At 40.8% G+C, this 24,896-nt stretch overlaps 1 protein-coding gene across 1 annotated transcript in view; it reads left to right on the top strand.

The window, feature by feature from the left end:
- Window positions 1-5,050: 5,050 nt before the first annotated feature.
- adamts3 (ADAM metallopeptidase with thrombospondin type 1 motif, 3) overlaps window positions 5,051-24,896 on the top strand; it is a 143,966-nt gene continuing 124,120 nt past the window's right edge. The window contains exons 1-3 of the mRNA XM_072387340.1: window positions 5,051-5,436; window positions 5,845-5,866; window positions 12,186-12,625. Of these exons, the coding sequence (XP_072243441.1) occupies window positions 5,377-5,436; window positions 5,845-5,866; window positions 12,186-12,625 (522 nt within the window). The 5' untranslated portion in view covers window positions 5,051-5,376. The remainder of the gene's footprint in view (window positions 5,437-5,844; window positions 5,867-12,185; window positions 12,626-24,896) is intronic.

Raw genomic sequence — 24,896 nt, 5'->3', positions numbered from 1 at the left:
TGTTAGCTCATCTAAACTGTACATAAATAATTTATAGCGGTGGATATTATATAGTTACAGCTGCTGTCAATGCTTGTGTAGGTTGATAAAGTGTAATTACATTGTTAAAGGTGAAATTATTTGGCGTCATACATTTTCATGTTCATGAAATCTAGTGTGATGTCATCATGTTCTGAACCAAAAACAGCCACGTGTGTTACTTCAGATTTGGCATGTGTGTCTCCTGCTGACATTTATTCATGCCACAGTGTGAATAAACGTCAAATGATTCTGATGTATCGCTGCGTTCAAGTAGTGTCTGAAATGCATCAGCAGCTGTCAAGCCTTAATCACTGTGAGACTTCGATTCAGTGAACACTACATGGAGAGTGAGTAAGTGAGATGACATTCTGAACATATCATCACAGTATCAGATGTGTTTTAGTCAATAACTGGACTTATCAGTCAGCCCTATCTGCCATCATTTAATCTGTTGCATGTCTGTTCAGCTGACTGTCAGCTATGTGCTTTCAGACTGACAACTTAGAAGAACTATACCAGATTTCTGAAACAGACATATTTTGTAGCAAACCAGCATCTACTTGACATGCATGTTTTTCTGCTTTTGGTTCACGTCGTCTGTCTTCAGCAAGTTATTCAAGCTTACCAACCCCAACTGGTGGACAAACAGATCTTTCTGCAACCTTTGTCCACCTCTCTGGAAATATCACTCTTGTACAGGTGGTAAAAATCTCACTGTTACAATTTGCCATCACATGATCTCACTTACCTCAAAACTGTCATCAAACAGTCAGATCCCCATTTTCACTTTTTTGAGATTCCATCTGGCACAGCTTGACATGAGATGAACCTGCATGATGGCTGTTGCTCCGCAGTGTACAGAGAGCAGAAAGTCAGAAGCACTTATTTCACACAGTTCAAACAAAACAACATCTTAAGCTTTTCAGTCACCTCAACCACTTTTATGTATAAGATTCAGTGCTGAATTCAAAGACAGCAGAGCTATTCCCACTTGTATCTTCGCTTGTGGATGGTGATTTAAACCAAAATGGTGAAGCTGTTGGTTTTTGTGGCTTTTTTCCCAATTGTTTGCTAAAAAGAACATTTGGTTTAATATCAATAATAAAAGACTTATTTAAAAAATATTTGAATCATTTTAAATAGAAAATGGTACAAACAGTAAATGTTGATACTGAGAATTGAGAAGAAAAAACTGACCGACAAAAAGCAAATACTGAAAGTTTCTCTTGTTTAGCTGTTAGTCAATTTCACAAAAAATGAAACCATTGAATAGGAAAAGATTGCCTGGTCCTTTTCTTGTGTATGGTTATTTTGATTTCCTTTTGCAGTTTTTCAATGTTGTGCTAACAGCAAGGTCTCAACCTTTGAACAGAAGTGCCTCTGTTATAAAACACCAACATCTTACTTACCATTAAATCTGTCCTTCAATAGTGACAATAAAGAAATTTTCCTTTAGAGGATATGTCAGACTGTTTCTCGGAGGAAGAAAAGGTACTGAAATGCTTAGATGGAGCCTCGAGCTACTGAGTTTTTGCAATTGTTCGACTTCATTTCCGAACTGAACAACACAAGCAGCCAACAAAGTGACAACAAAAAAATCAAGTTGATATAAAAGAAACAACGAGGCTTTGAAATGTTTTTCTTGGATGGGGACACTGGGTCACCTAAAACATTCTGCAATGAAAAGGAATAAAAGTGAAAAGCTCATTTACTTGGTCTTTGGTCAGAAGCTTGTAGACAGAAGAACTTATTTTTTTAGAAAAAGTACTTTAATTCCAGTCTCATCTCAACCAGATTATTCAACAGGAATGTATTATGAACAATATGGCGATGGCGTCGCAATCTGTTTACTTCTGATACATCACGCATATTTTGCAGATTCTTTCAAAAGCAGGATGTTCCTCTGGCACATTTACCCACACAACTATAGTTTGTATGCATTTGCTGTTTGGCTGTCGACCCCTTCAACACCTAAATGCTGCCGTTTGTGCTGTAGTTTGCATACTGATGGTGCTCTAACAGCACATCTTGTTCATGTTCGGTTGGAAACGTTTATATGTGAAAGTGAAATTCAGAGGCTTTTACCTGCTGGTTCCATAAACAACCATAGGAGACATTTACTGTAATGTATTTCCTAAAATGTTTTATTGCCGTAGTTGCTGCTCTCATCGTCCATATTTCTTCATGCTGAGTTGTATACATTGATATTCAAGTCTACCATAATGAATCTCCCTTCTTGGAAGAAGACACAAAGATGATGTGTTGTCAGTAATGAGGCTACCAGTTTACCAGTGGCTGTTAAACGCCCCCTAATCTGATATTACATGCAGCTCTCATCCTCTGAAGCTCAGTCAACTGAGGAAGGAACTTTGCTTCTCCAACAGATGAGATGCTTCAAGGGAAATGTTCACGAGTTGGAATTTTACAAGACTCAGAGCAGCAATGTTAGTCAGCTGCATGAGAACTTTAACATCCGCCTAATTAAAAAACTCATCAAAATGACTTTTTTTTAATTAGTCTATCACTACCAGAGTGAGTTGTTGTTTATCTTTTATCTCTCTGCTGTATGAACTGCTCTGTTCGCTGTTCTCCTCTCCCACCATGTGTTCAGATAAGGAAGAGATGGCATTGTAATTACTCTGCTCTGTCAGCGGGAGAGGGGTGTTAAAATAAGAAAAGATCAATTGTTACATACAAGTAACAATAAAAGAACATCAAAGACAACATAGAATATTTTTTTCTCTGACTTTCAAAGAATTTTTACATTTCACCAGTGAAATATATTTCACAGATATTTTTCCGACACCTTGTCTTTTCTGTTCCTGTTCTCTCCTGTGATTAAATCACCTCTGATGTGAGAGCAGAGCTATTTATTTATTTTTCTGTTGTGTTATGAACCGCCATTCTCTCCTCTGACCATCTTTTGTTAGTTGTGAAAATCAGTTGCTAAGGATTAAACTTTCAAACATAACGTGCAGCTAAAGTCTGACTGCAGAAGACTGCAACACTGTCTGCATCCACAAATATTTCAGCAGTTTGCTAATGATGACAATTAGAATCACGATCACATCATAATTACATAGGGAAATGTATCCCCTGTCCAGTTTCTAAAGGTATTATTGCACATATATTTACAATTAATACGCATTTTGAGAAAATATTGATTTTAGATTGAGGGTAGATATCATTGCATTAGTGCATTACATCATCAGAAGGCTTTGATTTGGCCCTTTCACCCGTGAAAATGATGAAAAACACAAAAAACATGCCTATGCTTTGTCCTTGGTTGGTTGAGGATACCTGTAAAAACTAAGGATTTACACGTCTTATGAAAGATAACTTAATATTTTAGTCCTAAAGTCTATCAAATCCTGTCCACAAATTGAAAACTGTGCAACCTCTAGCTTCAGTTGGAGGAGAACCAGAAACCTGATTACAGACTTTGATTAAGAATTTACAGGTAGACTGTGGGACATATAGAAGGTATACTCGAGGTAAAATCCCAAAATACTGAATTATACACACATATCATCACAACCCAGCAAATCTCCTTGGACCATTTATGGTGGACATGTTATTATTGACGTCCACATTAGCTGGTGTGTCTGAATAATTGCTGTGACTCCATTTCTGTGCTATTTAGGGGACAGTGATCTTTGACTGTTGTTGTTAGAGCAGCCAGGATATTCTGAGAGACTGAAAACTGGCTAAAATCCAGGCAAGAATCAGATGAATTCAAGAAAAGCACTTTTTAAGACATGATCATTTTGAGTCCATGGTTGGTTGATTAAAACATAGTGAAGAAGAAGTCCCTTTAGGAGCTTGATCTCACCTTCATAAGTGCAGCTTGTATTGGGTCATGTCTCAGGATATTTGTGCAGGGGCACTCGGAGGGTACTCGGAGAAAGAATTTTTCTGTTTATGAGCTCTGCACCCAGACAGTTTTTTTTTTTTTTCATTTTTACACACACACAACGAAAAGCAAAAGAGCAAAGTCCGATAGAAATTGGAAAAATAAGATGTCCATGTAGTTGTGATATTTGAAGCATAATTATCAGGTGTGTGGGACTTTCGGACGTTTTGTCAGCAAAACAGCACATTTCCCATTTGCTGGTTCATAACAGATATAATTTTTAGTCTACATAAACATTAGACCTCCTTTTGATTCCTGCTCTGTAGAGAGGAGAAAATTAAACTAAAATATCAATCCCACCTTGGTAGTGTAGATCCAATACCAGCTACTGATGTTTGGATCAATCCACATACCCCAAAGCAGAGGTAGAATTACCAGAAGGTATGAAATATTAAGAGAAGAAGAAGAAAATGACAATAAAAGTGCTTGTTGAGATGACTGTCATATTTTTTGTTTTCTTGTTTGCTCCGAGGCTTTCTTTAGTACACACAGACCCTGAATTCTGTCTACAGGAAAATGCTCAAACTGTAGGATCAGCTGATAAAATCATATCTCAGTTCATTTCTACTGTTATAACCAAATGCTAAACTGTTCACCATAAATTAAAGGTTTTTGAGCAGGGGGGTGCCAGGTTTGTTTATTAGCATTAGTAAAGAATATTCTTATTTATATGAATTATTCAAAGTTTACTGCTGTTTGAAACAGAGACTTTCACTCATGTAAATTCTACATAATAGTTACGTTGCTGCATCAAAAGCACGTTTAAATACACGAGTTGTTTAATGTCACTACTTGAGCCTGATTCCACAGCAGAAAATCATTCAAATTGACAAAAGGCTCGATCCAACATGTGCTTAGTTTTCGGACATAATGACGTCAAGACTGCTGCTGCAAACGTCACTACGTCACGATTTATTGCTCATCTCATCATCAGTGCTGCTCTGTCCCATGATGAGTTTTAGGGGGTGGGGTTCGTCTTCTTCCTCTTCCTCCTCTTCCTCTCCTTCCATGTGTTCGGGCTCGAGGAGAGGGCAGAGTGACGTCACGCAGGGCTGGTCTTGCCGTTTATTAGCCAGGGGAGCCAAGTGCCAGGTCTGCAAGAGCTTCACACTGCAGCTCTGTCCGGCCAGCGGCGGAGGGGTGTCCTTCAAAACTTCACCAAAACTTTCTCGAAACTCAGTCAACAGAGAAACATTGACTGACTGACAAAGTGTCGCAACTCGCCTCACTCCCGTTTTTAATGAAACTTTAACTTCTTTATGTCTTGTTTTTATTTAATTTTTTTAAAAAGAACTAAGTCAGAGGCACAGACCGCACATCCACTTTGAAGTTTTGAATGAGCCGGGTCACGCTTGCGTAGTTTTCCCCCCTGATTTTTTCTGTTCTTTTTATTCATTTTTTCACGTTGGGATAAAGCTCCTCTTTATCATTTGAGACTCGTGATGGCTGTCCTATCACTAGCTTTACTACTTGTAGGACTTGTACTGACTTCAGCTGACAAGGTAAGTGTCTGCACCGCTTCGCCCCCATTTTTTAACATTTTTTACTCTCAGTAAGATGTGCGTGATTGTGCCTCTTAAAACGAACCCCGTCGGTATTTAAATGAATGCCGCTGTTCGGCGGAAAAAGTGGGGCAAGTCAGCAGCAGGTTTTAGAACCTCCACATAGCTTGTGTAAAAACGCACACTGCTTCCTCTGTGCTTTCCATGTTGACCCTGCGTGAGTTTCGCCTGTCACATACAGCTTGTAACATACAGGCATTTTGCTGTTGGGGAGTTTTACAAGCAGCACAGCCCTCAGTAAACTGCCGCAGGGCGGTGGAGCCGCTGCTGCTGGACATCTCTGACTCTCACATTATCATTTCCTTCTGGCCTGGCCGCGTTTAACCAGCTTTTCTCTCTCTCTTACAGGCTGGTGAAGTAGACAGAGAGGGTAAGTCTTGCTTAATTCGTGCTCATCTTGTTAATAATAATAAGACCCTAGATGTGTGAAGGCATAAGGGCTTCTCCTCCAGCCACTGACAAAATTCACGAGGAGGACTTGGTGCACTGAGATCAAAGTGGGAGGGAGTTTGTGTGTGAGAGTTCTGTGATATACTCCCCTCCCCAACCACCCTCACACACTCAGAGCCCTCCAGCACACACACACACACACACACACACACACACACTTACTTATAGTACAACTGCTTCAAGGGCTTTGTTATACAGGAAAGAGAATTCCACCTCTAAATCCCACACATCTGTTATCCATTCTGAGGTTAAGAAACAAGTGAGCTGCTGCAGTGTCCACGTAGGATCCTTTTACGCTCGCAGTTATCTTCCGAACACCTCAAGGGCCCTCGCACAGCAAGCCCACAGTTGGCTGTGGTTGAGCGTGTCTTTGGCTGGCTGTTAAAGTCTGCCACCGGTGGCTCTACATGGCTATTATCAGCCTTGTAAAGCAGCTACTTGACCCATTTGATGTGGCTTCTCTTAACTTTTCACCCTCGTCTCCACTGAGGTTGAAGCTGGTTGGCTCCATGTGAGAACCGCTTGTCTGAGGATATCTCTTTAGCTTTCCTTTATTGATTCAGCAGTAAAAATGCTTTTCTGCTCAAATATCAGGAAGGCAACATAGTCGCAAATCCAGAAAATGCCCCCATTCTCTCATGGCTGAGAGATTTCATTTCAGTGACCCTTTCATTTGTGCATAACCTTTACTCTTAAATTTTCACTGGACAGTATTATGCAAAAGTCTCGAGTCATCTCTCATTTCTATATATTTTTGGCAGGAAAACAGGAAATAGGTGCAGTGATTTATTTAAGCTTGTAAACATAAATGTAAAAACTGTCTGTAAGGTAAAAATCAGGGTTTGTCTGAGCTCCTTTATTCTCCAACACAGCCTCAACCCTCTTAGACCAGCTTTGTGTCATTTCTTTAAGCAGTCTTCAGGAATAGTTCTCCAGGCTTCTTGAAGGACATCCCAAAGCTCTTCTTTGGATGTGGGCTGCCTTTTGTTCCGTTCTCTGTCAGATGATCCCACACTGCTTCAATAATGTTGAGGTCCGGGCTCTGGGGAGGATTCATCCCTCCATAAGACCTGCTGCCACTGATTTTCAGATACTGCTCATCTGCTGTATCCTTTTTTTTTGTCCTCCACTTTCCGTAATCTTTTAAGAACACACTTTACAGCCAGTCGTTCTTTGGGAATCACCTTGTTTATACCAGTCAAACTGTGTTATACTTTGTATTTTTCTGAGATGCAGCTAAAGAAATGGGAGCAAATGATGTGTCTCTGGGACAGGCTGCTAACAACAAAGTACTTACAGGTAAAATCTAAAAAGCTAAATACAAAGAAATTAGGGGTGGCTCAAGACTTCTGTACAGTAATGTATGAATATATTTTTCCTTGTCCTGTCTAATGATAACAATATATAAGAAGTGGTTGTAATCACTGTGATGTCATCCAACGCTTTGTGAACTGCCGTCCTCAAGCCTCAAGTTCGGTACTGGTTGCCACCATCTTGGCCCTTTTTTGAGCCAAAAAAAGGCGATGAATTGACTTATTATGAGAGGTTTTATGAGAGAAGTTGATGCTTTTAATTATGCAAATAGAAAAATTCATCACAGCAAAGGCAGAAGGACTTTCTCCTCCACAGATGCAGGGAATGGACTACAGGCTGTACTTGTACTGTATTTTATTATTCTATTTTATTCTATTTTTGTGCACACTGGCTCTGAATAACTAAACCAATCTCAATCTTTACTATCACAATTCAAATATTTTTTAGTGGACATTTCCTGTCATGGATCAGTCATGGAACCGAAGTTTAAGAAAAATGTAAAATGCTGTTAGAACACAAGCGGAGAAAGAGGTAAATATTGATTGTGTGGCTATCTTAGCCTGCCATTAAAGTCCACTTTCAGGTGAATAGTGGATTCACTGGTCGTGCAGGTGACTGGATTTGATTATTTATCTTTGCATGGTTCTTCTTTAGAGAAAAACATGATGAAATTCAAAATTTTCCAGATGAAAAAATGCAAAAATGCAAAGTCTGCCTTGAGCTGAAGAATCCAGACCAACATTTTTTTGTCTACAGACACATTTTACCAGAATAAACGACACGTCTGTAACCTTTGTGTTGTGCATTTCAAGTGTTCCTCTCAGGATGTGCGTCATGCAGAGACTGAATGGGACCAAAGCTTTAAAAAACTTGGCTTTTCTCTACCTTCATTTAGAGTGTAAGGGACACTGAAAATGCATTGGAAATGACATTTTTACAACTGAGATGAAGTGCTTTGGGGTCCTCAAGTTGAAGACCTCATGAAATACTGTCTGGGTGCCCTGTTTACTGAATGCATGACAACTATCAGTCTGCAGGGGACTGTATATCTGAAAATCTAGCTCACATTTTCTCTTAAGTCTCATTTCATGGACTCGGACCTCTCCAACTTTGGGGCTTTTAAAGAGCTTGGAGGTGGATGTTTTCAGTTTGTAATCCTGAGCTGCAGGATGGAAGGTTAGCTAACGGTAGACTCTTCCATTTCTAATTTTTGCAAAAAAAATTGCTTGGAGATGTGTGTTCTGACAACTTTATTTCAGAATTTGATCCGATTTAACTGGAACTGAATTCTGATTCAGTGCTACACAAAGCACAGATTGTTTGTAATGTGACACAGCGGAGGTTGCAGGTTACTGAGCATTGCTTTTCTGAGAATCCCTCCTGGGGCCTATTATATGAAGCAAGTCCAACATAACCAAGGATATCTCTTTGTTAGTTGGCTTCAATAAAACTAAAGATCCCAATCGTGGAAGGATGAACCGAGTTTTCTGGTTCAAGGGTCGGTATTGGCCCGAGACGACCCTCACATTTTATCACAAGAACAAACAAAACCTCAAAAACGTTTGAGTGGTGTGTAAAATGGAAATCAGACACAGAATGCATCTGGAAGTGAGGAGACCATCTGCTGGATCTTTTGGAAGAGGAATGCTGTCTGATTTTTGTCTGATTCTAGCTCAACAGTCCTGGGTTTTAATTTGCTTGTCATGATGCACCAAATGTTTTCAGTTGGACTCTTCTACTACTTCTTTCTTTGCATGATGGAGCTTTAACCTGCCTGTGTGGGTGGAACAGTGGTCCGTGTTCACAGACAGTGATTTTTGGAAGTGTTCCTGAGCCCATGCAGTGATTTCCATGACAGAATGGTCTGTTTTTAAGAGCAGTGCCGCTTGAGGGCCCGAAGATCAAATACATGCAGCAATCAATAATCTGGTTATCAGTTTCTCTGCCAAATTATGAAGGCACGAGCAGAGATGTAATACAGTCTTACTTAGATGCACTCTAATAGTGTATAAGCCAGTTCCAGCACATATATATCAGCTTGAGCCTCAGTCATGTTGAATCGTTATGAGAGCGAAGGAGGAAGAAACAGAAAAACATGATTCAAAATGGGTGAGGAGGGTTACTTGAAAAATCTAAGATAAGCAGGCATAAGGCTTCTGTGCTTTAATCAGTCTCTGTTTGAGATAAGCAGTTCCCTCTGCTGAGAGTCTGATATCACTCATATGGTTGCTCCACAGGGAAGGATAAAGGCTTCTGATTCCTGAGCAACTGGAGAGAGAACTCTCATAATTTCACTGATGTTTACAAGCTCTTCAAGTCTCTTTTCCAATAAAACTGTTTGATCAGTTTGGAGTGCTTTAGAAAGGATCTCAAATGTAAACCACTCCAGAGCATTTTAGGTGTGATCAACATGAGTGATCATGGACATGGAGCCCTGTAAGAAGTGGTCTCCAGTTAGCCTGAAAACCCCAGTGAAACCTTAAATCCTGCCTCAAACTACAGGCTACAAACTACTCATTCTGGCCGTCTGAATTTTGTGGGATTATATTTTAAATTCCTTTTCTCCAAATTCTTACTAAGATGAGATTTCTAGTTATGTTTGAAGGTGCCTTAGATTAGCCTGCTTTGAAACTACATGAAATAGGGCAATGTCCAGAAATCGCTCCTTTAAGTAGGAGAAATGGCTCTTGAGGTTAGACACAGTTCTCCTGAAGATTAAGGAAGGGAAACTTCAGCTTCACACAAATGAACCTGTCTAATTCTTGGCTTTTTCAGCTCCTTAAGATTTTTCACACCAGCTTTATGGCTAAAATAAATCTCCAGGGAAACGTGTACAGAACTACATCAGTCCCACGCATGTTGCACAAGCTTTTCAGCTAGCAGTTATCAAGCAGCCGTTTCTGTCACTGATGTTTGAGACAGAGTAATGATGTAATGAATCATTACTAACATCATCTGTATGTATGCTGCGTTATACCCGCTGGTTTTCTTCAAAAGTGTGTCAGATATACTTTTACTTTGCATAACATGCCCCGAGTGCGCACGCTGTGATTTGTTAGGCACGCCATTTCGTCAGACGTGTAATTTGTGTTTCACCATTGACACCTGTTTGAATGTCCTCTGGTCAAAGCCTACGAGATAATTACAAGGTTTCAATATTCGTGGGACATTTTTTCCGACCAGAAATCTGTGGATGTCGTTGTGATTGCGCTCAGTCTGAGAGGCAAACCGAGCCTGGGTGGAATTTTCCTTTTTGGGGAGTGTTTTAATGCCTGTACACCTCATGTGGACGCAAATTGGCCAGGAAACGATAATGTGAGGGTAAATGGAACGCTGTGTCGACATGGTACACCTGTACGGTGTAGCCTGTTCAGACTTTTTGAGCTGCTGTTAGATTACATGTTGCAGGCAGGAAAAGTGTCCATGTGCTGTAAATGCAAATGCTGTCCCTTGCATCTGTGTTGCCACATCTGAAAGAACTAGAGTGGCTAATTGCAGTCAGTTTAAATACAGATCTACCTTTTGTCATCCCTTTCATTGACACATTAAGGGTGTCACTAAAAGCAGCAGCAACGCAGAAGTCAAACCTGACGTCACACGTGTTTTGGCGTACGTGTGAAAGCAGACTATCACGTATCATGTGACGTAAAGGTGGTTTTTTCATGAATCCTCTAACGCTGCCGAAGTAGAAGCTTTGATGTCTAAAGCAGAAAATTCTGAGATAAAACAACGAATTAAATGAGCATATAGTAACAAAAGGCGTTTGGAATGACACTGAATGCAGCATGGTCTTGCCCTACTTCACCTGAACATGTGACTGTCTTGCCCTACTTCACCTGAACATGTGACTGTGCTTTCAGTCATCGGCAGCTCTGCTGATTTAGCGATTGTTTTTGTGAGGAAAACAGCTGCTGTTTGAATGTTGAGTGAAACACAGATATTTCCACAACAATTCAGGATGGTGTCGATATGCTAATTAGTCATGTGCTCATTACTTTAGGCTGAACGGGTCACTGCTGGATTGGACTTTATTAATTAAAAGGCCTTGATCAGAATCCAGATGTCCTACTTGAGATCAGATCGGAGCATCTTTATTATAACTTGGCTGCTCAGTTAGATTGGACAATTGTTCTTGTTCTAGTATACTCGCACAGGAGGGGAATTGATGCCTTATTTTTTTGTTTTTTACAAATGACATGCACTCTGTTATTCTCTGTTATTAACAGCTTCTTCTGTTTCTTCTTGGTCAAGGCCTGGGATGGGAACTGTGGACCATAAACACGTAGGCCAAGTCTGGTCTAGAAAAATGGGATTAAACTTCCAAGTGTTATTTACATTATCCGTGTGTGCTGGCCTGACTTTGGAAAATTTAATGATGTATGGTTTCAGTCATCGTACTGTTTTGCGCCACACTAAACAGTTTGTTTTAGCGCAAATACTTTTAAGCCTCCTATTTAAGCCACATTCTCAGCATGAAGACATAGTTTGAGAGCCTTTGGCAGCTAGAAGGTCAAATGTTGCCTTTTGAGTTGGTAAAGACCAAAAACAGAGAAAATCAGTATCGCACTTGCATTGGTGAGATGACCGACACGCAACTCCTTTTATCCCATTGAGACCAAAGGTGCCCTTTAAGAGAGCATTTGAAAAGCCAAGAAACCTTCAAAATCCTGAGGTTTTTCTGAAGCACTTGATAGAATTCTCAGTATTTACTTGAACTTTTATTTCTCCACCTCAGAAGTAGATAAAAACAATAAATAAAAGCCATTTTATAGTTCAAACCTTATTGCATTATAGAATTTAGAGCATCTTTCCACGGGACATGAATGTTTTGAGTCATAAAAAAGAGAAGATGACTGTGTTTTTAGTGCACTGTTCTTGCTGCCTTTAAGTAAAAAACATCCCTGTGTCATTGTGTTGTTCCACAGATCAGCTGAGGAGCCGGCTGAAGGAATATGGCCTGGTCACACCTTTCAGCACCGACTCCCACGGACACTACCTGTCTCACCTGCTCTCGGCTTCTCACAAGCAGCGCGTCAAGAGGGAGGTTTTTTCCTCGGTTGAACCGGAGCAGAGCCTTTTTTTCAACATCACCGCCTTCGGGAAGGAGTTCCACCTCCGCCTGCGCCCGAACAACAGGCTGGTGGCGCCGGGTGCGATGGTGGAGTGGCACGATGAAGTCCAGGGATTTGGAAACGTCAGTGACGGCGCTAGTAATTATTCCAGTGTGGGCGCCAACCAGACGGAGCCCACCAACGAGACGGAGAGGATACTGCGCCGCGAGCTGCTAAAGACAGACTGCACATTTATTGGTGACATCACAGACGTTCCCGGGGCCTCGGTTGCCATTAACAACTGTGATGGACTGGTAAGTCTTCCTCATCCATAAAGCCACTTACTTCCCCACCCTCTGTAACCCTGCCCTTTTATTACAAAAGTGCTATGACCTTATCAACTGACTCAAAGGGATTTTAGATGTCTGTAACTCCTCAGTTGAGCCTTTCTTTACGTCAGCACTCAGAATTTTTATGGCACATTGTTCTTGGCGATACTCCTCAGGCAGGCAGACGGAATAGGTCTTTTGTCACGGGTGAGTGGTTATCTATGGCACACACAAACACAGATTTCCCTTCCAACCTCTTCCCAGCATAAAACACGAATTCTTTTTGTTCCCCACAAAAGTCTGCGGTCCTATCCTCCCTATCACCCCTCATAAAACACTTGAACGATAATTGGGGAATGACCTGGGCCCAAATCTCTTGGAGCGGGCCAGTGAAGCATCGCTGCGTTTAAGGAAAGAATCGCCCAGTCAAACCAAAATTCTTTCAGTTAAAGTTGAAATACTGCAGGGTTTAAAAAGCAGCACAAAGGATGCATTGTGACTATTCACTGGCAGATGGAGAATTTGAAGGAAAACGTTATTTTATCTTTTATTGTACGCATAATAAAAGAGACTGAACCACTCAATATATATATATATATGTGTGTGTATGCAATACACATCGTTGCAAGTGAATGTTTCTTAGATGTAATTTATTCCACAAGGGGAAACGGCTATGTTAGTCCTGCACTGAATTTCTGTGGAGCTGTCATAAGTTTTATAAGAACAGATGCATCAAAAGCATCCAAAGCTGCTAATAAAAAGTCAAATGGTCGCATTGCGGCCAGCACTGTGGCTGCCCGGACAGGGCTTGTTAGCAGGAATAATTCAAAGATACATGTAGTTTCTGCAGATATATGTTTGAGTTCATAAAAGGAAGACCGTAGCACCAGGGTTATTTTCTGAAAACATGTCCTCAGTGATGGTTATTTATAGAAACGACGCTGAGCAGAAGTTTTGAACGACCTCTTGTTTCTTTATAGTTTTTGTCCAAGCAGTCAGATTGTCTTGTAATCTTTTTAAGTGTTCTTGATCCTTCGTTCTCCAGGCTCTCTGAAGATCATTCAAAGATTTTCTTTAGACACTTTTCACTCATTTTCAGTCAAGTCCTTGTACCTTTCAGAGAAGTGTGTTTGTTTCAGTCATTTACTACTGAGCTAAGAATCAATCAAGCATAAAAAAGCGTTTAATGCAAGGTTTGAAACTTGGCAAAGAACCAATTTTACATTGTATTTTTGGGCACTATAGCAGCCTGTCACTAAGATAATTTGTTCCTATATCTTTAGTTGCATCTATGATAGATTCTAAAGATAACACAGTTTGATAGCTTAAAACTTAATTTCTCACCATGGTGCCCTTCAACATTATTGAAGCAGTGTGGGATCATCTGACAGAGAACGGAACAAAAGGCAGAAAACATCCAAAGAAGAGCTTTGGGATGTCCTTCAAGAAGCCTGGAGAACTATTCCTGAAGACTGCTTAAAGAGATGACAGAAAGCTTGTCTAAGAGGGTTCAGGCTGTGTTGGAGAATAAAGGAGCTCATTGCAACGTTCAAGCTCTCTTTATATGAAGTATTTCCATTTTTCAATAAATCACTGCACCTATTCCTGTTTCCTAACGATATGTTTTAAAAAAGAAAAAGGTGGGGGGCTCCAGACCTTTGCATAGTTCTCTGTATATCTCATTTACAATAAAAGTGACCTCAGGTTACTTTAAAGGGAAAGTAAACAATTTCAACAAGTTCAATTTAATTCAGTCCAGTACTTAATAATAGTGTTCATACTCAATTTCTCCTGGCTAAAGAAGCTAACCGATCAAATCAACTAAGCTATAATAGAGCTTATGATAATGATGAACTGCAGATGTACATGTTTACTCAAACTTGGTTGTGTCATCGGACGCAGCGATACGCATTTCGAGTGAAGCTGGGGAAGAGTTTTTAGGATCACCTAAAAGGGACACACATGGGTGTGATGATGATGAGTCAGAGAGCCTCTGAGACCTTATCTGGAGTCAATAAGCTAAATAAAAAGTCTGACGGTCTGCTTTTCTTACATGTTAGTGAGTGCATGTGTGTGTCAATGTGGTTTGAGTCTCAGACGATGGCCAGAAGGCACGACTTGAGCTTTCAGTTTATTCTCTGTGTATTTGACTTAATTATTACAAGTTGGATTAAGTGTAGATTCTCACATGCAGCTGTGCGAGTGGGGGGGCTGGACGGTCATGCCGGCCAGCAAAACATCAAGCACGGGTGTCATACTGAGGTCGTGTGAGGAGGAGCATCATGAAAAACAAGCAGACTGAACCAAGTTTTGATATGAAACTTCAGCCCCTGACAACAGAATAAGAACGTCTTTGTTCATCTCATTTCCTGGGTGTTGAATACCGACATAATCTTGTGAATTTAGCGCTCATTATAAGCAATATTCTTCTCTCCTTCTGCTATCTCTGCATTTCTGTTTTCAGTATCCTCATTGTTACAGCTTTGATTAATGGTGGGATTATGCAATAAGGAATGCCTGTCTGGTTGTCAAAGGTCTGCACAGGATGAAATATTGCCCCCTGAGCAAGAATAGAGCTCCGGTTATTCCTCTAAACCTGGAAGCATTGTGGCATTAACCTTCAGCTCTGTTGCGAAGCACTTAAATCAAATTTGTCTTCCATATAATGGCCTCGAAAGGACAGAATCAGAGGTATAATGTGTAGCTGTAAGTTAGCTCTTGAGCTCATCGCTGCCCCTGGAGATCTCAGTGGGGGAAGCAGACATTAAACGCATTCTGGATATCAGTCAGTGCATGAACTTAATTTTTTAAAATCTAACCTGAAGGACTTCATGTTGCTGTCATTAAGGGCAGTGATGTGGTGTCAGCATTCTCACCCGATCAACAGAGGAGCTGTAGAAAAATTGAAGGAAACAGTTTTTGTGGGGTTTCTCACAGAGATGAAAAGTTTTGCCTGTTCATAGTTGCCAGGAAACTTTGTACCAACCTCTGTGTTGTCATTCAGCCCGTGTACATCAGCAAAGCCATGACTATGAGCTCTCAGCTCATTTACAACCTTAACCTTTCTGGAGGATGCCTGTCTCTGTTAAGTTTGTTGAAGCTAGTCATTCGGGCTAACTTGTTAGCATCAATCCCCAACAAACTTGTCTTTTAGTATCTTTCATCACCAGGGAGTGGACTTCAAAGCACGTTCTTCGTGCTCTCTGCTTGCACAAAGTCATAACCTCCAGCCAGGGATAACATGTACTGTGATTGTAATCATGATCTTTGTTTTTTATCCCAAGCTTTGCTCCTCAGGCTCTCTGCGCTCACTTAAAAAGGGCCAGATTACAAATAGTTTAAGCTTGACACTTTATTCATACAAAGAACAGATGTTTCAATGGGCAGGTATGAAGAATGTAAAAATCATTATGGCAAGAAGCAACGATGTTGTTGCAATTAAGACAAGAGAAGACGGCAATCGTCGATAGTCGTGCAGAGCAGTAAGTTCAAATCTCCCTGCTGTTTATGTTGAGCTGCACACAAAGCTGTTAACTTCATACTCAACAAGTGCTCTGACACTGTCCCGGAACAACTCAATAATAATCTCAATCTCAGACTGAAACAAAGTGAAATTGATTTTATTGCCTGCATGTGCTCTATATAAAGACTAACTGATTTTCAACTCTTTTTTCAATTCTGATTCTTCATCTGAGTCCGTAGTTTCTATGCTAACGTAATGCAGAACCTGGAGCTACATAACAGTACAGCTCAACAGGTGGCATATAGCTATATATTCCCTGGGAATTACAGCAAGTCTTTAATTCAGCATTGAGTTTAGGTGAAAAGGGTAGATTTTTATTTATTTATTTTATTCATTAGAAATTAAAAACGTGCCATATTGTACTTAAACTTGGTGATTTGAATGCTAATGTGTTTAGATTACTGAAGCTTCTGGCCTTTATTTAAACTTTACTTACGATCAGTTGCAACTAAAATTAATGATCGACTGCATTCAACGTGTCGTGTACACAATGTCAGACATCGGCATCGATTCAGTCCTTCATCACAGTGACGCATAAATGTTATTTCTGTTTGTTTTTGCTGTCTGAGAAATCTCAAAAGAAACAATTAGTGAAAGACTGTTTGTTTAATCTGAAACTTTGAGCATAAACTGCCCTAAGGACGGTGTTCAGTTACCATGGTGATCTGGACAGGTGAGGTGAGCCACCTCTCTGGAACTGAAAACTTAAGCATGACATAAGTCACTAAGCTGTGAATCACACATCTGTCTGTTCAGCAGCTGTAACTGTGGTCATTTATGGTCTCGGCATTTTGTGCATTGCTCTTTGGTCACAATATTTACAAAACCTTTTAGGACAAGTCAAACTGTGTTTTTAGCAGGCACAGTGTGAACAATGACAAAACATCTCAGCTGTCTTTCTGGAAAGATGAGATATTTCATCAAACCCTGGTCTGTGTGTGGCGATGGCCAACTGACTGCAATTCAGGTCACAAGTAACTTAAAATACCAGCTTCAAGTGAACACCAACTGATCTATGTGTGAAATCAAGAATATGGATTCGCTACATTTTAGAAATGTAGGGAAATAATAATAAATTATACATCTGGATTATCAAGCAGATTTTGTCGAATATCAGTGAGGCCTTTCCATCGGCCCCCTGCACTGCAGGATTTAACCATTTCCTTTTCATTTGAGTCTGAGGAAGCAGTTCATCACTTGGAGATTCACTCTCTCTTTCATTTAGAGTTGGAAGCTTGTGGGATATTCGGGCCTGAGAGAGGCCAGGCAGGACGTGAGAGTTCTGCTGTGTAAATACTGTTGTGGCAGGATATCAATAAAAAGACACCAACAGCTACTTCCCAGCCTGTTTGCTCGGTGTAGGCAGATTCTAAAAGACTGCAGCATGATGTCACTGCCATCAGTGGATAGTCAAAATCAGAGAAAAACTGTATTTTTTGGTAACATTGAATGGAGAAATATTCTTTGTTGCACACTGAGCACTTAAACAAAATGCATTCCAACCAAAACTGGAGTTTTGAAATGCATGGAAACATGCTAGTCTGAATGAAGCTGTATGAAACCAGACGTTACACCCAGATAACGCAGCTTGAATCAGTCCTGCATGTATACGCACTCTGCACATGCTCCCACGTTGCATCTTTTTCTAAATACAGCTGAATTCCCAATGAAGTGGCTCTCATTCACAGCCTTTGATTTTTTTTTTTGTTAGACTATTTAACATGTCAGACATTGGGACTGAAAGTCAGCCCAGCGGTCGCTTAAAGCATTTCCAGACTGTCGGTCTGCTCAGATGAAATGACAAAACCACCATTCTGGCAACTTAAAGACGACATCAGTACAAAGAATTCAGCTATGCTTATATACACCACGCTGTCCCGCAGAGAAAGTGAGACGCTGCAAAATGCCTTAAAAGGTTTTTCAGTAAGTGGATTCTGCTCCCGTGCATGTACACTTTGACAGCGACGTTGGTCCCGTTAAATGGCCAAGTGGAGCCGTAACTCGATTGTCCATGCTGAGCTTATCCAAATCTTATTTTTCTTTTGGGTAACATCACCAGACGAAAGACTGTGTTGATCTGTTTTTTTGCTGCCACAGAGTTCCAACAGTCCAAAGCGACAGAACGCAGCATTGACGGAAACACTCAGTTTGGTTTGGTCATGCCTTCAGAAAGTTGGGACGTTAGCTCAAACACAACATGGTAGATACTGGAAGCTTATGGTTTATTCAAAGAATATACATTTGTTTTGAGTTTCCAATTGGTCTGAACAGAGGCAACGAAAGACGGAAAAAGTTGTGTAATGAAAATAAGACAGAGAGACACGTTGTGTAATATGTTTTAACTATTTAGGCTGATTTTCAGCAGAGCCTCTCAGAAGTAAAGCTGGGGAAGGATTCACCAGACTGTGAAAGATTGCTTGGACAACACTTAAGTAATATTGTTTTTCCTTTTAGAATTACAGATAATCTGGGGATTTAATCATCAACTATTATTAAAGGATTGGAAAATCCAGGTTAATGTCAACAACAAATGGCTACAGACCAGTTTTAATTAAAATGCATTAAATAAAATTAATATTAGAAATAATAGTAAGCTAGTTCCTCTGCAGAGGAGGCTTGATTGTCATATTGAGACTGGAAAACATTTGCACATCAGATATCTGCAAAAATGCAATATTTTGCATCCTTGATTGTCAGGGAACACTGTTTGTTCGGGATTTGCTTAGCTCACAATGAGAGGACCCAAACTGCTGCAGAGTTAAAATCCTAGATCAAGTGAAGATGGGGAAAAGTCAGTCAGCTGGTCTCCTTTTTTCCCCAAAACTTTGTATTGTTAAAAGAAGCGGTGATGCAACACAGTGCCCACCCCCCCTCTCCAAACATGTTTGATGAATGTTACTGGTGGAAATTTAGGATGATGCTAACTGCAAAAGAAAAGATGGAGCACAAAGATCCAGACCTAATAAATACTTGCTATGGATGGTTTGAAGTGCTGACATAGAATGAGATGATTACTGACACCTCAAGCTCCATCTGGTGTGACTCTACGCCTTTCAGTGCCTGATGAGCAGCTTGTTAACACGTTTCCTTCTGTTTTTTCTTGTGAGTCTGTTACATGAGGCATGTGCTTATACTGTAATCACACCCAAAGCCTCATTTAATGTCATTAGTGTCCTGTCAATCAGTTAAAACTGGGACAAAAATACACTCTGCCCTCTTGATGTCACTTTGTTTTAATGCACAATCTCAACGTCTTTCCTCCATATTGTTTGCAGCCTAAATGTAAAACATGCAAGATTGTGCAACTTAAGATCAAACACTCACCAAACCGGTGGTTTCTGATGAAAAAGCTTGCCGTTGAGGGCCAGTGGTCTTTGATCTCAAGTGGTAGCCCGAGCCCTCACTAGGTGTGTGTTTTACTGTCATCTAATTATAGCCAGGCTGCTGTCTGGAAGTCTTTACTGCACCGAGCAGGCAGGCAGGCAGGCAGGCAGGCAGGCAGGCAGCTAAATGCTTATGAGGCAGATACTTCCTCTGCTTCAGCAGCAGCAGCAATGAGGGGGTGAAGCCTGGGTGATCTCTCTGCTGACCTGTGTGGGAGATTGCCTTTATGTTGCTTGCATGTCAGTGAAATAAGCGATAGCTGTTCTTTTACTCAAGATTAAAAGTGTCAGTGCTGGGTTCTGTCACTGCTTCAGCCTTTTGGATGGAGCTAAAGTAAAGCTGTCAGGGTCACAGCAGCATATGAATCAAAGCTCAGTCTGCCAATTCATCAGTGTGTTTAGGTCTCATGTTCACTCCAGAGATCCATGGTGTAGATTCTTTTTGCCAAAACACCTCAATCCTTTTCCAACTCATTACCAGAGAATTTAAAGTTTATTAAAAGTGTGAGACTTTAGTCCAAGGACGTGTTTGGCTGGACTCATCTAGGTAGGATTTGCTGGAAAACTTTGATGTGCGAGTGACGCTCATTTGTGAAATGGTGAGCTGGCACCATTTGTGATGCTGTGTGTGTGAAAAGGTGCCTGCAGATTTACGGCGAGGTATCCAGCTATCGTGCATCGAGCATGAACAGCACTGCTCACGAATCACCATGAGCTCCCTCTCATATCTGGATAAAGTTCTCTGAATACAGAAAATGTTTACTGTCATCTGTCTATATTTCAAATAAAACAAAGGGAGATTGTGGATTTCAGAAGGACCAGAAATGAGCCAAACACTATCTCCAACCTGGGAGAAGAGGTGGAGGGGGTGGACGACTACAGACACCAGTGTTCACCTGAAGTTCTTGCATCATTTGGCATACCTTGAAGCCTGGGGAGGATTCATCCCTCCATAAGACCTGTTGCCACTGATTTTCAGTCCACTTCCTGTGTCATTTGGCATAGCTCAGCCTTTTCTCCCCGTTTCCCTTCCTTAAGAATGGCTTCTTGACAGCCACCCTTCCAAGGAGAGCATTTCTGATGAGGCTTCAGTGAACAGTAGACGGATCAGCTGAAGGTCCAGATGCATCTCTCAGGTTCCGTGTCAGATCTTTGCTGGATTTTTCCTCTTTCTTGGGAAAGTTGCTTTCAGATACTGTTCATCTGCTGTAGGTCTTTTTTTGTTTAGTATTTTGTCTCGTCTTGTCCAGTTTCGTGGGAAATGGGAACAAACAATGTGTCTTTGCTACAGACTGCTTGTAAGAGAGGTCATCTGTCATGTGTAGACACAACACTGGCTCATCTCAGAAGTTAGGTGCATTTATTTTAATGCCTGAATGGTTCATAGCTCAGTGTTAAGTGGCTTAACAAGCACAGAAACCAAGACAGGGGGGAAAAAATATTTCTCTGGAAATGGTCAGACTGAACATGAGTGAAATGAGTGAAAAAGCAGCCAATGTCCAAAGAAAAACTTTGAAAGACCTTCAGAAAGCCTAGAGAGCTAATGCTCAAGACCACTTTAAAGGATTACAAGAAAGTCTGGCTGCTTGGAAAGAAATTATAAAGAAACAAGGTGCTGGGTCAAGACTTTTGCACAGTACTGTACATCTGCAACTAATCTACAACGTTTCCCTTTAAAGCTGTAAACTTTACAGCAAATAAGCATTTACACATCCAACAGCTGGGGAGCTATTATTCATTTGGAATCATGTTTGTGCCCACTTGATGGTTGTCAGAATAGTTCCCAGTGCCTGAGGGAAATATCTGCCTCTTCAGGCACTGAATGCTCCACTTTGAACACCAGCACGTCTCCGACTGAGTGTCTGCTGTTTGGCATTGAGCAGGTAATGTTTGGTTAGCTTTTAAAGGCTTTTCACTGCCAACAGCTGCCTGCTTGCACTGAGGATGACTGCGAGCGCTGAGACTAAACCAAAACACAAGGCCGCAGGCGTAAACAGCGAGATAAAACTCGCTGGAAGGCTTCATAAAACTGAAGGGACTGTCGAGTTCGTGTGGTAATTATTTGTAAAGTAATCAGCAACCCTGTTAACATTGTTATCGTCTTCACAATGTCAGATTATACCTTCATAAAAGAACCCAAATCATGTCGGGGTCATATCCATCTCTCTTACATTGCTACACTGAGCTAACTCTTAGGCTGACTGCTGGGTTGTTAAGGATAATAAAGTTTCTTTTAGGAAGCAAAAGCCATGTCCTCAGAGCTTTGTTAACATATTGATTAACATAAAGGATGCACCTGAACACTTGTTCTGATATTTCGCTCACAGTTGAAGTGAAAGATTCTGCACAGCAGGCTGTCGTGGTTGAGAAACTCTCCCTTATATTTTATGTTTAAAGTTTTTTTTATAAAGATCGATTTTAAACAGGTAAAGATAGAAAACCCTTTAATCTTGCACTGATCCTCTCTATTTTATTCATAAACAGATAAAAAAATCTCTTTTCTCCCCTCTTCCTCTGCTTTTAGCTAGATGGGCTCCATGAGTGCATTTGGCTCTGTTTATGGGTTATAATGACAGTGTTCGGTCCTTGAAACACACCTGGTTTGTACAGAGGAACAGTTCATTGATAGTAAACAGTAAGAAGAAAGAAGTTATTTTTATTTTTTTTCCCAACATGAATAAAACATACATGGCACAGTCCTGTAAGGAAAAGGATCGGGGGAAATAACAAAGGGATGCTACTGACCTCAAGATGTCACAAGTGGGTGCAGACTGTATCATTCTCATCCTTAGGTTCATGTAGTCTCTTGTGCTCACAGGGTTTCATCATTTTTTTCTTCTTTATTCTGAAGTTGTTACCCTGAAAGGCAACAACAGGAAGCTTCTCATGTCTGATGTATTTTTGGACTTAAGGACTCAGAGTGTAATCTCTGGGTCTGTGTTTTGTCAGATAGAAGTTAATGATTGTCTTAAACTGATTTAAGACGAGTAACTCCCCAGCACTGATATAAATGACATAAACAGGATTGACTAAACATTCAGACGTTTCATTTCCTTCCCAGACAGCAGAGACAGACATCAGAGGCTATAAAGATCTTAAACCATTTTTTTTAGGTTCCGTTATTATTTTGGATTACCCCAAATAAGTCCCTGAGAATGTGACCCATCTGACACCAGCACGGATTCGCAATGTGGAAAAGAAACGCAGCAAAGGAACAGTGCAGAAAAGAAGGCTGATATGTACACATTCTGATCATTAAAGGAAGAATGAAAGTAACAGCAAATGGAAAGTATAATTAGAGGGATGCATTATAAAAGAGTTATCAGTACAAGTATGAAGAATCAGTGAAGCCAAACAGTAAATAAAGAGCATGAAGTACAGAAGAAGTTACAGTTGTGAAGCACATTTCTGCGGTCACCTGTTGAGGTGAGTTGTGCAAAGGTATGAAAGATTTTAAGAATCATTCCTTCTGACAGTGCACAATACTTCTGTTAGAGAAGTCTGCAGCTTTGTCAGCAGTAATGAGGGAGCTGTGTTGGTCCGTTGTTGTGCAGAGGGAGAGTTCCTGGTCCACCTTTGCTCACCTGTGACCATGAGATTTGGGTAGTGAAAGACTAAGCTCGCAGATAGAAGCAGCTGAAATGAGTTTCTGGGCTCAGCCACAGAGACAAGAGGCAGGTTGGTAAACAGTGGATACACACATGCAAAGTGCACGGCACGTTCCTGTTGTAAAGCCGGCTTTAGACCAGAAATGAACTTTCAAGTTAATTACAGTTGTACATATTTGGATTCTATTTTTCTTTATATACTGTGTTTACATTTATATTTGCACGTTTCAATCAATTGCTGCACCTGTTTCCAGTTTTCCTGCCAATATGTGAAGAAATGAGGGTTTTTTCAACAGTTCTGTTTTATACAAAGCGCTAAAGGGCAGCACTCTTTCTGAAACCCTACAGAAAACATTACATCATATCCGAGGAGACACTTCAAGAAAGGCTGAGCTGCAGGCTGTGCAGCAGTAAATATTATTGACTTTCTGGAAGCATTTTACTATGAAGTTGTCATTCTTTCACCCACATTCCTCAGCTGTGTAGTGAGGCAAAATCTGAAGTTTTTGTTCAGCTCATTGATAAGTAAAGATCTCAAATCGATTTTTTTTTTGTATAGCAACAGATTGAAAAAGACAGCCCTCCATGTTGTTTTTGCATCACTGGGATTGTGATTGGAGCCTGAGGTCATATATTCCTGTGGCCTCACAAAAACAGGGCTTTTTTCAGTCGTCTTGATTACTTAACAGCAGATCTGTCTCACTTTCTGCTGCAGCATCTTCCCTGAAAGTACCAGATTTCACATCAGCGTGACAAACAAACTGCCTGGAGAGGCCTTAAAGCAGCCATGAAATGCTGCTTCAGCCCGGTCATTGGTTTCCATGCAGCACCATAGCTGGAACATAAAGCTCCTCTTAGCCTGTGCTGCGTGACTAAGATTTTCTTTTTCATTCAGCAGACCTTGGCAGGTGGACTGACTGATGCACTGACAGATACAGGCTGACAGTCAGACAGAGAGAAAGCTGATCTGAGAACAGCGCCAACTTGATGTCAGACTGTTGATACTAACCTTTACCTTGTCTGTGAAGCTTGGCCACCTACTAATGTGTGTCATGTTGCATAATCGGCTCCGTCAGCCAAAAGGTTGAGGCATTGCTGTGTCTGTGGTGTGTGTGGGACCTGCGAGTGCAAACACACTGCAGGCTGATGAGTAAAGCATCAGTCGGTGTCCTCTCAGAGTCAAAACTTGCCCTTCGGGGCACATCTGTACCGAAATGCTCCTTCGGTGTCGCCTCCTCCTCAAACTTCGGCAGGGAAACTTTAACAATGCAGAGATTCATGACAAAATGAGCAAATAAGAAATACTAATGTTTTGCTATGAGCTACGTGTGTTTAGTGGCCTGAGAGACACTTTTGGCCTGAGAGACACAAGAGAGCATTCTTGACGTGCACAGCTCCTGACATATCTGGAGCTGCCACGGAGGGAAAATAAAAGCAAAGAAAATATCCTATTTGATTAGGAAAAGAAAGTGAGCCAGTTCCTCTTTGCAGTCAACTGTCGTTAGGCACAAGAGTTTTATTCACTAATAGTTCATAATGTTCCTTGTTGACTTAGCCAAGGCTTGTTGCAGAACCTTGACCCCAGAGCTGTTTAGGTATATGGTTTGAGGCACACCAAGAGATGCAAAGCCAAACTATTTCTTGCAAGCGTACTCCACTTCAGTTGAGGGTTCAGTTCAGTGTGTGCTGCCGGGCTCCTTTTATTGATATTTATGTGTTTAAACATTTTTAATCATGACCTA

The sequence above is a fragment of the Leuresthes tenuis genome, unplaced genomic scaffold (assembly GCF_036924035.1).
Source record: "Leuresthes tenuis unplaced genomic scaffold, fLeuTen1.0.hap1 SCAF_6, whole genome shotgun sequence".
Classification (NCBI taxonomy): Eukaryota; Metazoa; Chordata; class Actinopteri; order Atheriniformes; family Atherinopsidae; genus Leuresthes; species Leuresthes tenuis.
Note: the sequence above shows the minus strand (reverse complement) of the source record. Positions and strands in the feature narration are given on the sequence as shown.